At 41.5% G+C, this 20,593-nt stretch overlaps 1 protein-coding gene across 8 annotated transcripts in view; it reads right to left on the bottom strand.

Moving 5' to 3' along the window:
• ECT2 (epithelial cell transforming 2) overlaps positions 1-20,593 on the bottom strand; it is a 60,968-nt gene that overhangs the window by 36,080 nt on the left and 4,295 nt on the right. For 6 of the 8 annotated variants that reach the window (XM_059687055.1, XM_059687061.1, XM_059687060.1 and 3 more), the window contains 9 exons: positions 20,084-20,266; positions 19,031-19,120; positions 15,735-15,842; positions 13,608-13,681; positions 12,577-12,707; positions 11,894-12,009; positions 11,733-11,795; positions 9,406-9,628; positions 4,125-4,261 (listed from right to left, as the gene is read on the bottom strand). In XM_059687055.1, coding sequence (XP_059543038.1) covers positions 4,125-4,261; positions 9,406-9,628; positions 11,733-11,795; positions 11,894-12,009; positions 12,577-12,707; positions 13,608-13,681; positions 15,735-15,842; positions 19,031-19,120; positions 20,084-20,266 — 1,125 coding nt within the window. The remainder of the gene's footprint in view (positions 1-4,124; positions 4,262-9,405; positions 9,629-11,732; positions 11,796-11,893; positions 12,010-12,576; positions 12,708-13,607; positions 13,682-15,734; positions 15,843-19,030; positions 19,121-20,083; positions 20,267-20,593) is intronic. The other 2 variants (XM_059687059.1, XM_059687063.1) reach the window with 1 other exon arrangement.

Genomic DNA, 20,593 nt, shown 5'->3' with positions numbered 1-20,593 from the left:
TAGAGGCCCGATGCACAAAATTTGTGCACTGGGGGGAGGGGGGGGGGGGGGGCTCAGCCCAGCCTGTGCCCTCTTGCAGTCTGGGACCCCTCAGGGGATGACCACCTGCTGGCTTAGGCCTGCTCCCTGGGGGATTGGGCCTAAGCTGGCAGTCAGACATCCTTCTGGCAGCCCGGGAGCCCTCAGGGGATGTCCACTTGCCAGCAGGGAGCAGGCCTAAGCTGCAGTCAGACATCCTTAGTGCTATTGAGGAGGCGGAAGAGGCTCCCACCACCACCACTGTACTAGCAGTTGTCAGCCTGGCTTGTGGCTGAACAGAGCTCCCCCTGTGGGAGTGCACTGACCACCAGGGGGCAGCTCCTGCATTGAGCGTCTGCCCCCTGTTGGTCAGTGTGTGTCATAGTGACCAGTGATTCCCAGTCGCTCTGCTGTTAGGGTCAATTTGCATATTATCCTTTTATTATATAGGAGTGCCTGGCCAGCCTGGGTAAGGGGCTGATGGCTGTTTGCAGGCTGGCCATAGCCCCTTCAGTGTGGGGGTCCCCATTGGGGTGCCTGGCCAGTCTGGGTGAGGGCCTGAGGGCCGTTTTCAGGCTGGTTAAGCCTCCCAGCGGGGACCCTGACCCCATGAGGGTGTGGCCAGCCTGGATGAGGGGCTAATGGCTGTTTGCAGGCTGGCCACAACCCCCAGCCACCCAAGTTCCCAGTGGAGGCTGGCTGGAAGCAGGTATCTGGGATTTATCTGTCTTCTATAAGCGAAACTTTGTTGCCACCAGCGGAGGCCACAGCCAACTCAGGGCAGGCGGGAAGCTTGGCTTCCTCCATCACCCGGGCAACCAAGCCTTCTGCTTGCTCCAGTTCCGTAGCTGCCGGCCACCATCTTGGTTGGGTTAATTTGCATATAGTCGCTCTGATTGGCTGGTGGGCGTGGCTTAGGGCATAGCAAAGGTACAGGCAATTAGCAGCTTTGTCTTTTATTAGTGTAGATTTTTATAATATTCTGGAATAGTTAGGTTATTCTACATTATATTATAACTAGGGGCCCGGTGCACGAAATTCGTGCACTGGGTGTGTGTGTGTGGGGGGGAGTGTCCCTCAGCCCAGCCTGCCCCCTCTCACATACTGGGAGCCCTCAGGCGTTGACCCCCATCACTCTCCAATCGCCTGATCGGCCCCTTGCCCAGGCCTGACGCCTCCGCCAGAGGTGTCAGGCTTGGACAGGGGACCCCCATCTCCCCCTTATCACTGGCTCTGGCCCCCGCCCAGGCCTGAGGCCTCTGGCCCAGGAATCATGCCTGGGCAGGGGACCCCCATCTCCCTCTGATCGCTTGCTCCACCCGCCGCCCAAGCCTGACGCCTCTGACCCAGGCTTCAGGCCTGGGCAAGGGGACCATCATATCCCTCCAATCCCCGGCTCCGCCCCCCACCCAGGCCTGATGCCTCATCCAGAGGAGTTGACCCTCATCACCCTCCGATCACCAATCACCGGATCGGCCCCTTGACCAGGCCTGAGGCCTCCGGCAGAGGTGTCAGGCCTGGGCAGGGGACCCCCAGCTCCCCGTGGTTGCAGGCTCCGCCCCTGCCCAGGCCTAACACCTCTGGCCTAGGCGTCCGGCCCGGGCAGCAGGGACCCGCAGCTGCAGTGGCCCCGCGATCGTGGGCTCCGCTTTAGGCCCAGGCAAGGGACCCCTAGCTCCCAGGACTGCCAGCTTCGACCGTGCCCAGCTCCCATCGCTGGCTCCACCCCTACTTCCTGCTATCACTGGCCAGGGCAGCAAAGTCGCCTGATTCTCCTTGGCAGGGGGCTTCTTCCTGCTTTCCCTTTCGCCTCCCTGCATTGTGCCTACATATGCAAATTAACCGCCATCTTGTTGGCAGTTAACTGCTGATCTTAGTTGGCAGTTAATTTGCATATAGCCCTGATTAGCCAATGAAAAGGGTATCGTCGTACGCCAATTACCATTTTTCTCTTTTATTAGATAGGATGTACTAGAGGCCCGGTGCATCAAAATTCATTCACTGGAGGGGGGTGGTCCCTCAGCCAGGCCTACTCACAGTCTAGGAGCCCTCAGGGGTGGGAGGTGACCCGGCCATCAGGGGAAGGCAATGCCCCCATCACACCTCTGCTACTGCCACTGCTGGCAGCGCAAGCCTTGGCCAGCCCTGGTTACCTGAGCCTCAGGCGGCCCTGGGCAGCCACCATCGTAAGTTTGCCTATGCCTTGGCCCGTCTTGGGCAGCTGGGCAGCTGACATCCCAGGCCTGCCTGCACCTCGGGTATTGGCTGCCTAACTGACATTTGAGGCTTGCCTGCGCCTAAGGCCAGCCCTAGGACAGCTGGGCAGCCGCCATCCAAGGTTTGCCTGTGCCTCAGGCGTCAGCTGGGCAGCTGCCATTCAAGACTTGGCCTCTGCCTCGGGCTGGCCCTGGGTGGCTGGGGAGCTGAGAGTGGGTACGGCCACACTGCAGGTCTGCCACCCTCTGGGGGCTGAAATGACTGGAGGACTCTGGTAGGGCTGAGGGGACTGGGCACCTCCATCTTTTGTGATGGTGTGATGTCAATTTGCATATTCCATCTTTATTAGATAGTATGCTAGATATTTATTTAATTTGGGAGCAATGTTAAAATTTACTCTAAATTCAGTATCAAAAAAAAGAACACATCAGTCCTAAAATAAAGCTTCAAGAAAACACTATCATGAATTTAGACCCTAATCTTTTTCTTTAATATGTTTTTATTGATTTTAGAGAGATAAAAGGCAAGGGAGAGAAGCATTGATGTGAGAAAAATTGATCGGTTGCCTCCTACATGCCTCCTACTGGGAATTGAGCATGCAACCCTGGCATGTGCCCTTACCTGGAATCAAACTTGTGACCTTTTGTTGCATGGGACAAAGTTCATCAACTGAGCCACACAGGCCAGGGATAGACCATAATCTTTTAAGTAAAATATTAGGTGAGTTTATACTAAGCATAGCAGTATGAAATTCTGTATGCAGTTTAATAATTTCAAGGGCTTTTAAAGAGGAGTTCTGGAAAATTTAATTGATATGCAAATTAGAATTCTGAAATTCCAGTGCATTTACCATGGCTTGAAAGAATTTACATCTTTAGTTAATAAATGCTACCAAAGTGTATGCCACAAGGATATTCTGCTACTCAACTACATTTTGGCTGACTATAAAAACTTAAACTAGAAAGTCATCCAGGATATTTCCCTTGAGGAAGAGAAAGGATGACTTAAAACAAGTAAAGTTTAATACAGCTGAAGCCTCATGAAACCTTGACTACTACTAAACAAATTAACTATGAATGATAATCTCTCCATTACTACCAAGAAATTTCCATTTCTTATCACTATCATTTTTCTATTAAAAGATAAGTTTGATGGTATTAACTTCATTTTCCTGACAAACTATATCCGTCATTCCCTAAAAGAAATTTATTCCTTCTTTCTACAGATTCCCAAAAAAGTCCTATTATTAGTATGTCTTACAGAACCTTGAATTTTGGTTTATTCCTTAATACTTTCTTCAATCTCATATTACAAGGATTCATTAGAATTGTTTTTTCTTCAGAAATAACTTCATAGTACATTTTAATAGTGGTAAACATAGAGTTAACATTTATTTGTGACTAACCATTGCAAAGTTTAAGAAAATTTGACACATGAAAGGATTTTTTAAGAAGTACTCACATCCATATTGTTACACTTTATTGTTATGGCTTTTTTCCACATATATATAGCACTACCTAAAGCAATGACTCTAGAGAACACACACTTTCAGAAACAGTTATCTCCAACTTCCAAATATAAATATAAATGCAGAATCTTGACAAGGAACCTGCAAAGTTCTGAATTAAACTCGGCCCACTATGATCATCTAATCAGGATCTTTCTCTCTTTAAAGTCACCCTTTAAAGTATGGTGCTGTTTCTGCATGAATAAAAATTACTATTACAGTTACGGCATTTCCCTAAGAGCAGTTTTTGTCACAGATTTTCATTTTTAATATCTATGTTCAAATTCTATGCTTATGTAATTTTCTTGTAAGAAATAACATCTCTTAGATTTTTTTATGTAGAAACACTGGAATAGAAATCATTTTGCAACCAAACTCTTACCTGAATAATTGTGGCCAATATATTTACATAATTACTTTCAGTCTGATAGAGTTCTTTTGCAACTTGCCACCTGGCTGACTGCTTCGAAGGAACCGGAGTGGAATTCTTAGAAGACTTAGTACAAGACTTTGGTGTTTCTAAAAAATAAAAAAGGAGGGATGATTTAAAATGCAGGCCAGATATAAGTAATAAACATTGCATAGATTTAACAGAAAAAGTGAAGCATACTAACTCTTATAAATACACCACCATATAGATTTTCATTACGCTAAAATTTCCTCATGAGGCCAGAAAAAAATTGTCAAAAATATCAATGACTCCAAATTGACAGACTTTTTACTAAACAGATGGCCTGTATTCTTAAAAAATGCCAAGGTCATTAAAACAAAGACTGAGGAACTGTACCAGATTAGAAGAGACCAAAGAGATGTAACATAACCTGTGATCCTGGGATGGATCCTAGATGAGAGGGGAAAAAAAAGAAAACTTTTCTCTTTTGCTAAAAAGGACATTAATGGAACAACTGATAAAATTTGAAGGTTTATGGGGTAGATCATAGCATTAAGGTTAACTTCCTAATTACAAAATACAAGAAATCTCCCTATATTTTAAGAAATATAGGAGAGAACCAAGATGGCGGCATAGGTAAACACCGGAGAATGCTGCCTCACACAACCACTTCAAAAATACAACTAAAAAACTGAACGGACATCACCCAGAACCACATGAAAGCTGGCTGAGGGGAATTTCTTCAACTAGAAGGAAAGAGAACAGCATACCAAGACTCAGAGGCGCAGTGCGGAAAATACAAAGGTGCGGAGGTGTGCGCCGAGCGGGCTGGCGGCTGAGGGCGCGGTTGTCGTTTTCAATCGGAGGGAGGCTCAGGCCGTGAGCTCAAGTAACGGGCTAGTCTCTAGGGACCCAGTCTCAAACGGGAGAAGCGGGACTGTCTGGCATCGGTTGGAACGCGAGGGCAGCTTTCTCTCCGAGGTTTGCAGCGGTTGCTGGGACTGAGAGGCAGAGCCTCTGGGGATGGGACTGAGAGCAGCCATAACTGCTCCCTCCGCCCGCCCTGTTGATCCCCTGCAACCCGCCCCGCCCAAGCCCTACACAGAGCCATTTGCCGGATAGCCTCAGGCAAAGGCTAGATTAGCACCTCCCCAGAGGACAGAAGTTTTCCCACTGCAGACACAGCTGACTCTCACAGCCAGTTGGCCTGGAGGTCAAATTCCCCTCAGTATTAACTACAACAATCAAGGCTTAACTACAACAAGACTGCGCACAAAGACCACTAGGGGGTGCACCAAGAAAGCATCAAAAAAATGCGGAGACAAAGAAACAGGACAAAATTGTCAATGGAAGATATAGAGTTCAGAACCACACTTTTAAGGTCTCTCAAGAACTGTCTAGAAGCCGCCGATAAACTTAATGAGATCTACAAGAAATCTAATGAGACCCTCAATGTTATGATAAAGAACCAACTAGAAATTAAGCATACACTGACTGAAATAAAGAATACTATACAGACTCCCAACAGGAGACCAGAGGAGCACAAGAATCAAGTCAAAGATTTGAAATGCGAAGAAGCAAAAAACACCCAACCGGAAAAGCAAAATGAAAAAAGAATCCAAAAATACGAAGATAGTGTAAGGAGACTCTGGGACAACTTCAAGCATAACAACATCAGAATTATAGGGGTGCCAGAAGATGAGAGAGACCAAGATATTGAAAACCTATTTGAAGAAATAATGACAGAAAACTTCCCCCACCTGGTGAAAGAAATAGACTTACAAGTCCAGGAAGCGCAGAGAACCCCAAACAAAAGAAATCCAAAGAGGACCACACCAAGACACATCATAATTAAAATGCCAAGAGCAAAAGACAAAGAGAGAATCTTAAAAGCAGCAAGAGAAAGAAACTCAGTTACCTACAAGGGAATACCCATATGACTGTCAGCTGATTTCTCAACAGAAACTTTGCAGGCCAGAAGGGAGTGGCAAGAAATATTCAAAGTGATGAATGCCAAGAACCTACAACCAAGATTACTTTATCCAGCAAAGCTATCATTCAGAATTGAAGGTCAGATAAAGAGCTTCACAGATAAGGAAAAGCTAAAGGAGTTCCTCACTATCAAATCAGTATTATATGAAATGCTGAAAGGTATCCTTTAAGAAGAGGAAGAAGAAGAAAAAGGTAAAGATACAAATTATGAACAACAAATATGCATCTATCGACAAGAGAATCTAAGAATCAAGTGAATAAATAATCTGATGAACAGAATGAACTGTTGATTATAATAGAATCAGGGACATAGAAAGGGAATGGACTGACTATTCTTGGGGGGAAAGGGGTGTGGGAGATGCGGGAAGAGACTGGACAAAAATCGTGCACCTATGAATGAGGACAGTGGGTGGGGAGTGAGGGCGGAGGGTTGGGTGGGAACTGGAAGGAGGGGAGTTATGGGGGGGGAAAAAAGGAACAAATGTAATAATCTGAACAATAAAGATTTAATAAAAAAAGAAAAAAGAAAAAAAAAGAAATATAAATTTAAGTGTTAGACATAAAGGCACAACTTATCTACAATGTACTCTCAAACATTAAAAATATGTGTGGAGACAGAGAGAAAGAGAAGATGAATGAATGTAAAAGCAAACATAGAATATTTCCATTTGGGAAATTTGAGTAGAAAGTATATAGAGATCTTTATATTTGCAGTATTTTTGCAATCTGAAATTATTTCAAAATAAAAAGCAACATATAGAAATATTTAAGTTAAAAATGGAGGAAAAGGTTATGATTACACTCTCCATATATCTACACTAATAAAAGACAAACATGCAAATTGACTGTACTTTCTCTATGCCTTAAGCCACGGCCACCAGCCAATCAGAGTGGCTATATGCAAATTAACACAACCAAGATGGCAGTTAATTTGCATATACCGGCTGGGAGCAAAGACTGAAGACAACGAGGAAGCGAAGCGCTACAGAAGGGGCAAAGTAGAGGCAGCGGAGACAGGAACAGAGACAAGGCTGCGGAGGCGGGAGGCGGGAGGGGATACCCAGCCGTAGCGGCTGGGAGCAGGAGCGAAGCCTGCCTCAGCGGGTTTCGCTCCCTTCTCTGCTTTGCTCCAGCCGCAGGAAGCCCTATTCTTGCAGGAATCTTCCTGCAATGGGTCTCTAGTACATATATATATATATATATATATATATATATATATATATATACACACACACACACACACACACACACACACACACACACACACAGTGGTGCCTTGACTTACGAGTTTAATTCGTTCCGTGACGGAGCTCATAACTCAAATTACTCGGATGTCAAATCAAAAAGTGAACGAGTGAGACACGTGATGCTGGGCTGATGTTGTGGCGTTCACTGTGACGTTCGCTGCGCCAACTAGCGGTGGGGTATCTGAAGCTGGCTCGTAACCCAAATTTTACCTCGCAACTCAAAGCAAAAAATCGACAGAGAGGAGGCTCGTATCTCGAAAAACTCGTTAGTCGCGACACTCGTAAGTCAAGGCCCCACTGTGTGTGTGTGTGTGTATATATATATATATATATATATATATATATATATATATATATATATATATAATATATGAAGAAAGCCTCCCTCAAAAAATACCCAAAATCAACTGCAAATTCATTGTTAGTTCAAAGTATCTTAATATAAAACATCTAGTCCAACCCAAAGTGCAGGGAGGATGCATTCATATATTTTATATGTATTTCAAGAAAAATTAAAATAAATTTTATAAAAGCTTAAAATACATTTTCTTACTATCAGTATGATTAGAATATTGCAACATTATATACAGAATCTCCTAATTGAAAGTATAATGTTCCTCAGCTATAGACGTAGTAGAAATATTCAAAGAATAACAAAGATAGTGTGACTGAAGCTTAGAGAGTATCACTGGAAAGATGATATCACATGAGGTTAGAGGTAGATGAGGAAGGATTACATAGGAACTTGAAAGTTATGGTAATACAAAGCCACTCAATGACTAAGCAGAGTGGCATGATCTAATTCAGCGGTCGCCAACCAGTGGACCACGGACCACTGGTGATCCGGGAGGTCCAAAAGGTTGGTGACTGCTGATTTAATTTACATAATTTTAGAGACCTCTGTTAAATACTAATGTAGAAAGGCAAAACTGGATATAAAGAGGCCACTGCAATTTTCTGAGAGAGATCTTTTCTACAGAAAAAGTTGACAAAGTATGGCAAAGGAATAGTGTTGAGAGTGGTAGAGAGAATCAAAGTTCTAATTTGATAATGTTATGTTTAAGATGCGGACAAGGAGGCATGAAGTAGGCAATTGTAGAGGGAAGACAACAAATTTTGGGGTCATCAGCATATAAATGTTGTTAAAGCCATGGAATTAAATGAGATCATTTAGGGAAAATAAAAAAAGAAAAGAAACAACAAAGGAATAACATTCAACATTCAGAGTTGGAGAGTGAAGCTGGGCAAAGGAGAATGAGAAATGTACATAAGCCAAGATAAAAAAATGAGTCCAAAAGTAAGTAGCTGTTCATGTGCTGAATACTATTGATTGCAAAGAAACTGTCATCTCTCTAGCAACATCCAATGTCACAGTAGGGGGGGGCTGAAGTTCAACTGGAATGGGTTGAAAAGACAATGAAAAACAGAAAATGAGATAGTGGACCAAGGTAATTCTTTGAAGAGTACTCATGTGAAAGGGAAGAGAAAAAGGGAATAATAAATGGAGAGTGCCACGAGATCAATGGAAGGTTTTGATTGTTTATCAAGTCTAGAAAACACATTATTTATATGCTGACTAAAAAATTAAAAATTGATGATCAACAGAGAAGAACTCATTGTAGCTTTCCTGTATTACTTTTAGAACAAAGTAAACTCAGCTTCCTCTGACTTCATTGTATCTGTTTTCCCCATAATACATCTATAATTTTATTTAGCTAGTGCTAAGAATGCTCTTTGAATGGTTCCATCACTTTCTAGCTGTGTGACCCTTAATGAGTTATTTCTCTGACCTCAGTTTAGTCATCCGTAAAATAAATGAAATCAATCTTATAAATACAAAAAATATACAAAAGCACTTAGCATACAGTAAACAATCATTAAATAGAAGCATTTTCATGTGCCTTTTCTCCTCAACTAGAACAAAAGTAATTAAAGGCAGAGCCTTTCATATTCACTATAAGCAGAGATTTACCTATAGTTTAACAATATTCCATTCCACTAAATTTTAAAGATAAATTTTAAATGTGAATTACCTCCATAGTTAATGCTAGACTCTGGCGTGTTGGAGATATCTAGAAGTGACCCTATAGAAAGGGAATGTTCAGCTGATGGGCGCTTACGGGGAGGGAAAGGTGACAGGTCTGTCTCTCTTGAAAGCTGAGCAAGCGTCTCTTTCAAACGACGTCTTTTGCGATTGCTGTTTGGAGTACTTAGAGAAAGCAGTGACACTGATTTCTTGAGCTCAGGTGTATTAGCCTGCAATCAAAAGCACAAAAACCTCAATTTCACTTCCATGGCTCTTTACTGAGACAGGAACAAAAGAAAAATATATTTGAGTACGATAAAACCTGGATTTTGCACAATAATTTACAACTGTATACCCTGCCAGGTAATTCAGAAGCTTCATAAAACATAATAGTCAAGGGACCACTGTAGTTGTCTAAGCCGTAGCACCTCATTCCTTTTCTTCATAGCACTATCACCATTACATATTCATCTGTAAGCTTGTTTACTATCTATTCCCCATTAGGCCATAAACTCCAGGAGAGCAGGAGCCATTCACATTTTGTTCACTGTATCCCTAGCATTTAGCACGGTGCTAGACACACCGCTCTCCAACATTTGTCAAACAACACTAGATTTTAAAAGCTCTCTCTCAATATCTAAAGCATTTTAACTTTATGTTAAGAACCTAACATTGAGAAGAGAACACAATATAGTATTTACCTGCTTAAACCCACACATCTTCAGTGTTCTATTCAAAATTATTAAATCCCAAACTGAAGTAAATCTTCCCATAAAACCTCTTCTATAGCTTTATGCCACATTTTGGTAAATGATACCACACTTCACCAAGATCCAGCATGGAGGCTGGATTTTCCTTGCCTACATTCTACTACTACAGTCATTGTTTTTAACGACATCTTCCCCCTTAATATTAAATGTCTCCCAATATTTATAGCAGTGATTTTCAACTAGTGTGCTATAAGAATTTTTAAACTCGCAATACCTTATTTAATAAGGGGCACTGGCCTCATTTCCTTTAGACCAGTGGTCAGCAAACTGCGGCTCGTGAGCCACATGCGGCTCTTTGGCCCCTTGAGTGTGGCCACGAAGTTTCAATCGCACAGTACGTGCGCGCCTGCACGTGGTATTTTGTGGAAGAGCCACACTCAAGGGGCCACAGTTTGCCGACCACTGCTTTAGATTGTCCAATAAAAAAATGACAACAGCCAATACAAGAATAGCCATCCAGTGGGAATGAATGAAAATTATACCTACTTTTTGTCAGATTGGCAAAAAATATATTTTTTTTGATATGTTGCAGAATTTTAGTAATCAGTTTATGTGTGCCATGAGATAAAAAAGGTTGAAAGTCGCTGACTTATAGGATAAAATTTAAACCTCTTCAATATATTAAAAACTTCTTAATTCTGCCCACTTAGTAAGCTTTATCTGTTGGCCTTCTTTCTCACATTTTTTTTCTAAAGCCATACTAAGCTACTTGCTATTTTAACATACTTTCAAGCTTTCATACCACTCCCACTTGCTGTCTAACTTGAATGTCCTTACCAGGTTAGCCTAGTAAGTTGGCTCAACACTTCTTTGCTCTTTTTAATCCTACCCAAGTCTCTCAGAATGAGGCTAGTTAAAATACATTATTCAATTATGGCATATATAATTATGCATTATAACTGTTTGCATATCTATCTTTCCCTTAGGGTTCTAAGTTTCTAAAGATAGGGATATTAGTGTTCATAATAATACCACCAATTATTAGTACAGAATCCTATATAATAAAGGCTAATATGCAAATCGACCGAGCGGTGGAACGACCAGTCGCTATGAAGCGCACTGACCACCAGGGGGCAGATGCTCAATGCAGGAACTGCCCCCTGGTGGTCAGTGCACTCCCACAGGGGAGCGCTGCTCAGCCAGAAGCCAGGCTCACGGCTGAGCGCAATAGTGGTGGCAGAAGCCTCTCCCACCTCTGCAGCAGTGCTAAAGATGTCCAACTGACAGCTTAAGGGAGAGGGCCTAAGTTGTCAGTCGGACAGCCACTGAGGGCTCCTGGACTGTGAGAGGGCACAGGCCGGACTGAGGGACCCCCACACCCCCAGTGCAAGAATTTTGTTCACCAGGCCTCTAGTGACATAAGATTACAACAATATCCATAACAATGAGTGGTTTTACCGAAATAGACACAGACGACTACTCCAATTGTTCTCAAACCCCTAAACATGATGTAAAAGATGACCTGTATGCTAATTATACCATGCTCTTTTTAGATAAAAGTGTCATCTTTATAAAATCAAATTCACAGAACAAATAACTAAGACACATTGTTTAAAAAGCATACCTTTTCATATAAATACATAGTTTCTCCAGCTCGGGCATCCATTTGAATGCTTCCCCAGAACCACTAGGTGAGAAAAACAACATTTTAATTAAGAATTCGCATTATCAGAAATGCCAATTGTAATATTTTTAGAAAACCAATCTCATTTTTTAATTACTTGCCTCTTGCTTGACAACATAAAGTTTCTTTGAAGGTTCAAATGGAAGTTCTTTTACTGTATTCTCTTCAACTATAAGGTGAGTGCACCTTTCATCTCCAACCTGTAAATAGCTACCTCCTAAAGAAAAAATGCATACAAACATATAAATAAGGCAAACTACCTTCAAACACAAATCCTTTTTCTTTCCGAGAGAGAGGAAGGAAAAGGAAGAGGAAGAGGAAGAGGAAGAGGGGGAGGGAGGGAGGAAGAGAAAGAGGAAGAGGAAGAGGAAGAGGAAGAGGAAGAGGAAGAGGAAGAGGAAGAGAAAGAGAAAGAGAAAGAGAAAGAGAAAGAGAAAGAGAAAGAGAAAGAGAAAGAGAAAGAGAAAGAGAAAGAGAAAGAGGAAGAGAAAGAGGAAGAGAAAGAGGAAAACATCAACTGGTTATCTCCCATACCCGCCCCAATTGGGGATGGAACACACAACCTTGGCATATTTCCTGACCAGGAATCTAACCCGTGACACTGAAGCAGAACGATGCTCCAACCAACAGAAACACTTTGCCAGGGCCAAACCCAAAATTTTTTTAAGAGGCAAATTCACCAGGAAGTCATTAGGCAGGAATGAGGAATAAAATACACACACACACACACACACACACATACACACACATATATATAAAACTTTTTAATTATGCCAAATTCTACCTTGCATTTCAGTCATTTCTTCCATATTGGTTTTCTCTTCATCTGAAAATCCCAGGAAACTTAAAATGCAATCTTGAAATGGAGGAACTTTAAATTCATTTCTAAAGTCATCAGCTGATGCACAGAAATCCCTAAAAATATATATATATTCTTCTAAAACAGCTTAACTTAAATTCAACAAATTAGGTACATCAATTTCTAATCCTCAAGGTTTTAGCATAATCCATTTATTGAAAATATTTTGCATCGGATCCTGAAATATTAACAAAACTTTAACATTTTAATAACAAAAGCTAAAAAAAAAAATTTTTGATGTGTCCTCACGTCATCCTGAATTAAATTCTGACAAAATTTGATCATGGGTAATTTTTACAAGATTCAAATTCCTACTCTATACATGAAATTTTATTGTGTGATAGGGCTCCAAATTTCATTAAATATTAAGCAATGACGAAGGAATTATGAGGTTGGAAAGCTTAAAAAGATTATGAATAGCAATTACCACTTAAAATGTAACCAGAAAAATATAAAATAAGAAAAAACACAACATGATCCAAATATCCAGATACATTAAGCTATTACCTAATAATTTTAAAATATTTATGACAATAAAAATCATTTCTCAGATGTCTTCCAATTTTCAATATTTCATAATTATTTATATTTTTATTGATTTCAGAGAGAGAGGGAGAGAGATATAAATATCAATAATGACAGAGAATCATTGATTGGCTGCCTCCTACATGCCCCTTACTGGGGATTGAGCCCACAACCCAGGCATGTGCCCTGACCAGGAATCAAACTGTGTCCTCCTGGTTCATAGGTTGACTCTGAACCACTGTGCAACACTGGCCAGCCGTAACTTTTTTTTTTTTTATAACTTCACTCTTCCTAACCTTTATTCCCCAAGCTACCCCAAGACTGAGTTCATTTTCTTCTATATTAGTTATGAATTTAGGGTTTGAAGCACATGGGATTACTTCCATAACATTTAATTCACATAATGAACTATTGAATTTTTAAACACTTACTGTTCATTCCGCCTTTCCCAAGCTTTATAAATCCATTCTGGCTTCATAATTGGAGTACCCAGGCTCACAGCAATCTAAAAATATAAACATTAAACTACTATTAATTTTTACTTTAAATAACTGCATTCATGGAAGTTCCAAGCAATTACATACTTTTTTTTTGCAGTTTTAGATCATTGTTCATCTACTTTGTAACATAATATAAAGAAAAGTTAATAGGTAAAAAACTCTCTCAATCATACAACTTAGGTTAAAACAAATTCCATGATATGTAAACCACTTCCTTATTTTACTATTACTTTAAATAAATGTATCTCTGAAGTTGATGAAGTTCACCTTTATTATAGTTTATTTCTCCTTTCATGTTTACTTTCTTTTTTTTTTTTTTAATATATTTTTTATTGATTTTTTTACAGAGAGGAAGGGAGAGGGATAGAGAGTCAGAAACATCAATGAGAGAGAAACACTGACCAGCTGCCTCCTGCACACCTCCCACTGGGGATGTGCCCGCAACCAAGGTACATGCCCTTGACTGGAATCGAACCTGGGACCCTTGAGTCCGCAGGCCGACGCTCTATCCACTGAGCCAAACCGGTCAGGGCTCATGTTTACTTTCTTGAAAGAACTAACTCCCATGACAGCACTAAAGAAGAAAACATCTGGCCGAAACCGGTTTGGCTCAGGGGATAGAGCATCGGCCTGCGGACTGAAAGGTCCCGGGTTCGATTCCGGTCAAGGGCATGTACCTAGGTTGCGGGCACATCCCCAGTAGGAGATGTGCAGGAGGCAGCTGATCGATGTTTCTCTCATCGATGTTTCTAACTCTCTATCTCTCTCCCTTCTTCTCTGTAAAAAAATCAATAAAATATATTTTAAAAAAAAAAGAAGAAAACATCTGATTAACTAAAAACTTCAGTATGAATTAGAAAGTAGGAATTCCCTGGAATTAACTGAAATTAACATTTGCTACATAAATAATAAATACACTGATGAAGGGTTGGAACAGAGAGATAGTCTCCCTAAGATAGATATTCAAATATAATCTTAACTAATATTTTACTCCTGATAAAGATACTTTCTCTTGTTTTAATATTTCCACAAGTTAAAACTTAGGAGAGTTTTATAAAAACACTAGTAGCCCAGCGCACGAAATTCATGCACGGGTACAGTCCCTAGGCCTGGCCTGCAATCAAGGCCATCTTCCCCGACTGCCCACAGCCGGCCCCAGCTCCCGCCGCCACCCAACCGCCGGTTCCCCATTCACCATAAGGCAATCAGAGCCTGCCGGCCAGGGAAAGGGACCAAGAGGTGGTCAGTGTGCCTCATAGTGACTGGTCGAGCAGTCGTTCTGGTCATTCCGCCATTAGGGTCAATTTGCAAATTACCCTTTTATTATATAGGAAGATAGCTCTGATCTGTTCTTATAAAAGACCACTTTTATTTGATGAGATATGTATCTCTCTCTTCACTTCCCAACCCCCCTCATTTACTAATGCTCATAGTAACCTTTGCAAATAGTATTCATCTGCCTGAAATGTTATCCATCAACAAACCTTCAAAATCCTACTCATCTTTGAAGACCTAAATCAAGTTCCATTGCCACCTTAAAACCTGAGACCACACTCCTATGATTTAAAATTTTGTGTTTTAGCCAGTGTTCTCAGTGGTAAGAGCATCGGCCCAAGAACCAAAGGGTCAGCTGTTCAATTCCAGGTCAAGGGCAGGTACCTGGGTTGCAGGTTCAATTCCTGGTCCTGTTGGGGCTCATGGAGCAACCAACTGATATGTCTCTCTCACATCAATGTCTCTCTTTTTTCTCTCTCTCTCTCTTTTCCCATCCCCTCCACTCTCTCTAAAAATCAATGGAAAAATATCCTCCAGTGAGGATTAAAAATAAATATATAAATAAATAAAATGCTTTAAAGAAAAGAAAAAATATCCTCAGGTGAGGATTAACAACAAAAAACAGCGTTTGAAAAAAGAAAAAAATGTTGCTACATGTACATAAAGCAAAAATTGAATTTCTGAACTTCAGTAAATTATAGGACATAGATGAGACTGTTGTTATTAAATCTAATCCTGAATGATGCAATACTGAAATAGACAAAAATACCAAAGTTTACATACCCTGAATTTTTCTCCTTGTGTACAATTTGCCACCAAATGTGTTACTTTGGAATTAAAGTCTTTTCGAATAACTCCACCCATGTGATGGACCAATGTCACCAATCTGACCTCAAAAGAAAAATTAAGCAACATTAGCTTTATAATTAATTTAAATAAAAATTTAAACTATGTTTATAACTTATTTGGCATTAACTGAATACTTTCTATTTTATAAGGTACATATAGGAATTTTTATAAAGGTATAAACTTTACGTCAAAATAATTGAAAATCTGTTTTACTGGCACAAAACTATATATAGTGACTAGAGGCCCAGTGCATGAATTCCTGCACCAGTGGGGTCCCTCAGCCTGGCCTGCAGGATCAGGCCGAAACCGGCTCTCCAACATCCCCCGAGGGGTCCTGGGTTACGAGAGAGTGAGGCCAAGCTGAGGGACCCCACCGGTGCACGATTGGGCCCGGGGAGGGACGTGGGAGGTTGGCCAGCTGCAGAGGGACAGTGGGAGGGCTCCAGGGCGTGTCTGGCCCATCTCACCCAGTCTCAATCAGCCGGACCCCAGCAGCAAGCTAACCTACTGGTCGGAGCATCTGCCCTCTAGTGATCAGTGCACATCATAGCGACTGGTCGACTGGTCAACTGTCTGCCCCCTGGTAGTAAGTGTATATCATAGCAAACAGTTGAGCGGCCTTAGCAAATCATTAGCATATTATGCTTTGATTGGTTGAATGGCCAACCGGACGACCGGACACTTAGCACAAATTAGGCTTATTATATAAAACTAGAGGCCCGGTGCACAAAAATTTGTGCACTCAGGGTGGGGAGGGGGGGTCCCTCAGCCCGGCCTGTGCTCTCTCACAGTCTGGGACCCCTCGGGAGATAACGACCTGCTGGCTTAGGCCTGCTCCCGGGTGGCAGAGGGCAGGCCCAATCCCTAGGTGCAGCCCCTGGTCGGGCTCAGAGCACCGCCCCGTCACACTCAAGGCAGGGTCGATGGGGAGGTTGCGGCACCACCCCCTGTCATGCACATGGCAGGGCCAATCATGGGGTTGGGGTGCTGCCCCCTGTCACGCACAGAGCAGGGCCCATCAGGGGGGTTGGGGCTCCATACCCTGTCACACACAGAGCAGGGCCAATCAGGGGGTTGGGGCACTGCTCCCTGTCACGCACAGAGCAGGGCCCATCAGGGGGTTGGGGAGCTCCCCCCTGTCACGCACAGAGCAGGGCCCATCAGGGGATTGGGAGCTCCCCCGTCACTCACAAAGTAGGGCCGATAGGGGAGTTGGGGCACCGCCCCCTGTCACACACAGAGCAGGGCGGATAAGGAGGTTGGGGCACCGCCCTCTATCACCCACAGAGCAGGGCCGATCAGGGGGTTGGGGCACCACCACTCTCATACTCAGGGCTGGGCCGATGGGGAGGTTATGGCTCTACCCCGTCACACACAGAGCAGGGCCCGTGGAGGGGGGGTTGGGGCGCCGCACCTTGTCACACACAGAGCCGCAGGGCGATCAGGGGGTTGGGGAGCTCCCCCTATCAGGCACAGAGCAGGGCTGATCAGGGGGTTGGGGCGCCTTCCCCTGTCACCAACAGAGCAGGGCGGACAGGGAGGTTGTGGCCCCGGCCCCTGTCACACACAGAGCTGCAGGGCGATTAGGGGGTTTGGGCGCTGCCCCCGTCACACTGATCCCGGTGCCGAGAGGCCTCGCAGCTCTGCTGATCCCGGTGCTGGGAGGCATATTACCCTTTTACTATATAGGATAGAGGCCTGGTGCACGGGTGGGGGCCGGCTGGTTTGCCCGAAAGGATGTCCTGGATCAGGGTGGGGGTCCCCACTGGGGTGCCTGGCCAGTCTGGGTGAGGGGCTGAGGGCTGTTTTCAGGCTGGCAGGTGACTGAAGCTCCCAACTGCTCCTTTTTTTCTTTTTCTTTTTATTCTGGGCCAGCTTTAGCTCTGGCTCCAGCTCTGAGGCCTCTGCTGCTGAAAGCAGGTATCTGGTTTGTGTTTATTTGGGTTCTATAATCGAAACACTGTATCAACTCCAGCTCTGAGATCCCGCCTGGCTGAAAGCAGGTTTCTGGGGTTTTGTTTAGCTTATATATTTGTAACTATGTTTCAAACTGCAAGCTCAGAGGCCGGCAAGGCAGGTGGGGAACGTTGGTTTCCTCCGTCACTGGAACAAGCAAGCCTCATGTTAGCTTCAAGCTGCCTGGCTGCCAGCCGCCATCTTGGCTGGCAGTAATTTGCATATCTTGCTGATTAGCCAATGGGAAGGGTAGCGGATGTATGCTAATTACCATGTTTCTCTTTTATTAGATAGGATAAGCTAGTAAAGATGATCACACAAAACTTACTTAAGCTATCTTTCACAGAAAAATACATTACTTTTAACACGAAGTTATATCACAACAAGATTCTTCCCACAAAATTAGAGTAATCTTCCGTTAGCTCCAACACAGAAACTTACATATCAAAGAAGCTTCTGTGAGCCAGGCTGGTATGGCTCAGTGGTTGAGTATCAACCTATGAACCAGGAGGTCAGGGCACATACCTGGGTTGCAGGCTCAATCCCCAGTAGGGGGCATGCAGGAAGCAGCCAATCAGTGATGCTCTCTCATCATTGATGTTTCTATCTTTCTCTCCCTCTCCCTTCCTCTCTGAAATCAATATTTTTTTCTTTTTTTTTTTTTTTAAAGCCCTAGTCAGTTTGGCTCAGTGGATAGAAGATTCCCAGGTTTGATTCTGGTCAAGGGCACATACCTGGGTTGCAGGCCTGATCCCTGACTCCCAACACATTCAGTTGGGGCATGTGTGGGAGGCAACCAATCAATGTTTCTCTCTCCTTGTCTCTCTTTCTCCCTTCCACTCTCTCTAGAGATCAATGGAAAAGTAGCCTCAGGTGAGGATTAATGAAACAAAAGAAAAGCATTTCTCTGAATTTCCAGGGCAATAAGAATACTTTAAGGCTGAACTTGTGTGGGGGAAAAAAAAAATTGCACTGTGTGCACAAAAAGTTCAAATAATGTGGCCAACAGGATATTGAAAAGACAGTTAAAACAGATTGGACAGTTACTAAGTTTTTCTGTTAATTCATATGCTAGCCATCCTAGACAAAATATTTGTGTGTTTTTTTATAAGGCTCTTCACAATATTTCTTCACAAAATTTGAAACTAGTATAGACATAGTAATTTCTCCAAAATGTTGAAAATAAAACCAGGATACAATGATCAAAAAGTACCAATTTAAATATATTTTGCTGGAAAAAATATTCTTTGAATAGAATGTTTTGAAATACTTACTAGTTCTTCTTTCTTCCTGAATCCAGTAAAGCATAGTACTAGATTCATCATGCTTGTACAATAGAGTGGACGACATGAAAACGGCAAAGGCTGAAGAATAATTTTAAATCTATGAGCTTTCTTAATAGTAGAAAATAGAATACATCTTTCTCAAGTTAAAAATATCTTCCCTCTTATCAATCAACTATCCCAATCCAAAGATTTACTTGCATTTTTCAATATGCAATAAAAATAGCAAAAAAATTGCTAATTTCACAATAAAATTTCCACAATTCCCAAATCATATTTGATACACATAATCTAAGCACACTTCGATTTGCAAATTAAACACAAATATATTCAAACCTTTAGTTCTAAAATGTACTTTGTCACATGTGAAATATTATCAATAAACAGAATTTCCGACTCCATAGATTACTGTAAATGCTTCCAATTAAAGCTAAAACAGGTCAAATACTTATAAATATTAGGTATATAACATAAAATTGAACCAAATATGCTTCCAATTATTGGGCTAAAAAGATTGAAGTAATCAGTAAATATTTTAACCGATTTAACACATATATATCAGAATAAGAATATACAGATATTTAACATTTTATATATGTATATTTAATTTGGGGCTTTAAAATTTTTATTCGGCTTCTGAAAGCGACATTTCTTAACCAAAACAGAGAATTAAAGATTGTCATGTGCTTCTTACTAGTATCTATAACAAAAACACAATGACTTCAGCAATTTTAAGTTAATAAGGCAAGCTTTAGAATGGCAAAACATAGCAATAAAACCAAAGAATAGGGACTAACTCTGCTACAACTCTTATATATTATATATGTAGTTTTTATTGCCTAACTTTCAAAGGTCTTAGATTTTCACTACTGAAAATTGCAATAGAAAAAAACACAAAAGGACTATACACTAGCTACTACTATTCCTATTTTAAATATTTCATATTCTCAACAATTAATGGAATTTTCTACTTATCAATTTTCACAACATTCATTAATAAAAATTTAACCTGGAAAAGTTATAATAAATGTATATTCTTCTTACCTCTCCTTTTTGTGCACAGTTTAATACTACTGGTGGTCCAATAACTCTACAATCAGTCTTGTATAACTCAGTAAAGACAGGATCCTGGAAGTCCATGACTATAAATACATTTTCAAATTCTGGAGAATCCAAACTTTCATATTCTTCTACTGATTCCATCTTTACAAAGGGCACTTTAATTTCCTTGATTTTTTTTTTTATGTAGTTATAGAAATAAAATGTATTATATAATTAATTCATATAACTCTAATTAAGACCTACAAATTCAATACCAAAATTTAATTTTATATTTGTTGAAAACTTAAGTTTTAAATCATACCATAATGAACATTATATTCAAGAGTGAACAGTCATTTCTTTAGTTGCTGATTTGCATTTTTACATATACATATATCTCCATCTATATTAAGATCTTAAATTTTGAAGATTACTAAGCTTTGACTTGACTTAATAGTCATTATAAATCTTGTATGCATATAAAATAAAAATGATGAATTTAAGCACACACAT

This window comes from Myotis daubentonii, chromosome 3 (genome assembly GCF_963259705.1).
Source record: "Myotis daubentonii chromosome 3, mMyoDau2.1, whole genome shotgun sequence".
Classification (NCBI taxonomy): Eukaryota; Metazoa; Chordata; class Mammalia; order Chiroptera; family Vespertilionidae; genus Myotis; species Myotis daubentonii.
Note: the sequence above shows the minus strand (reverse complement) of the source record. Positions and strands in the feature narration are given on the sequence as shown.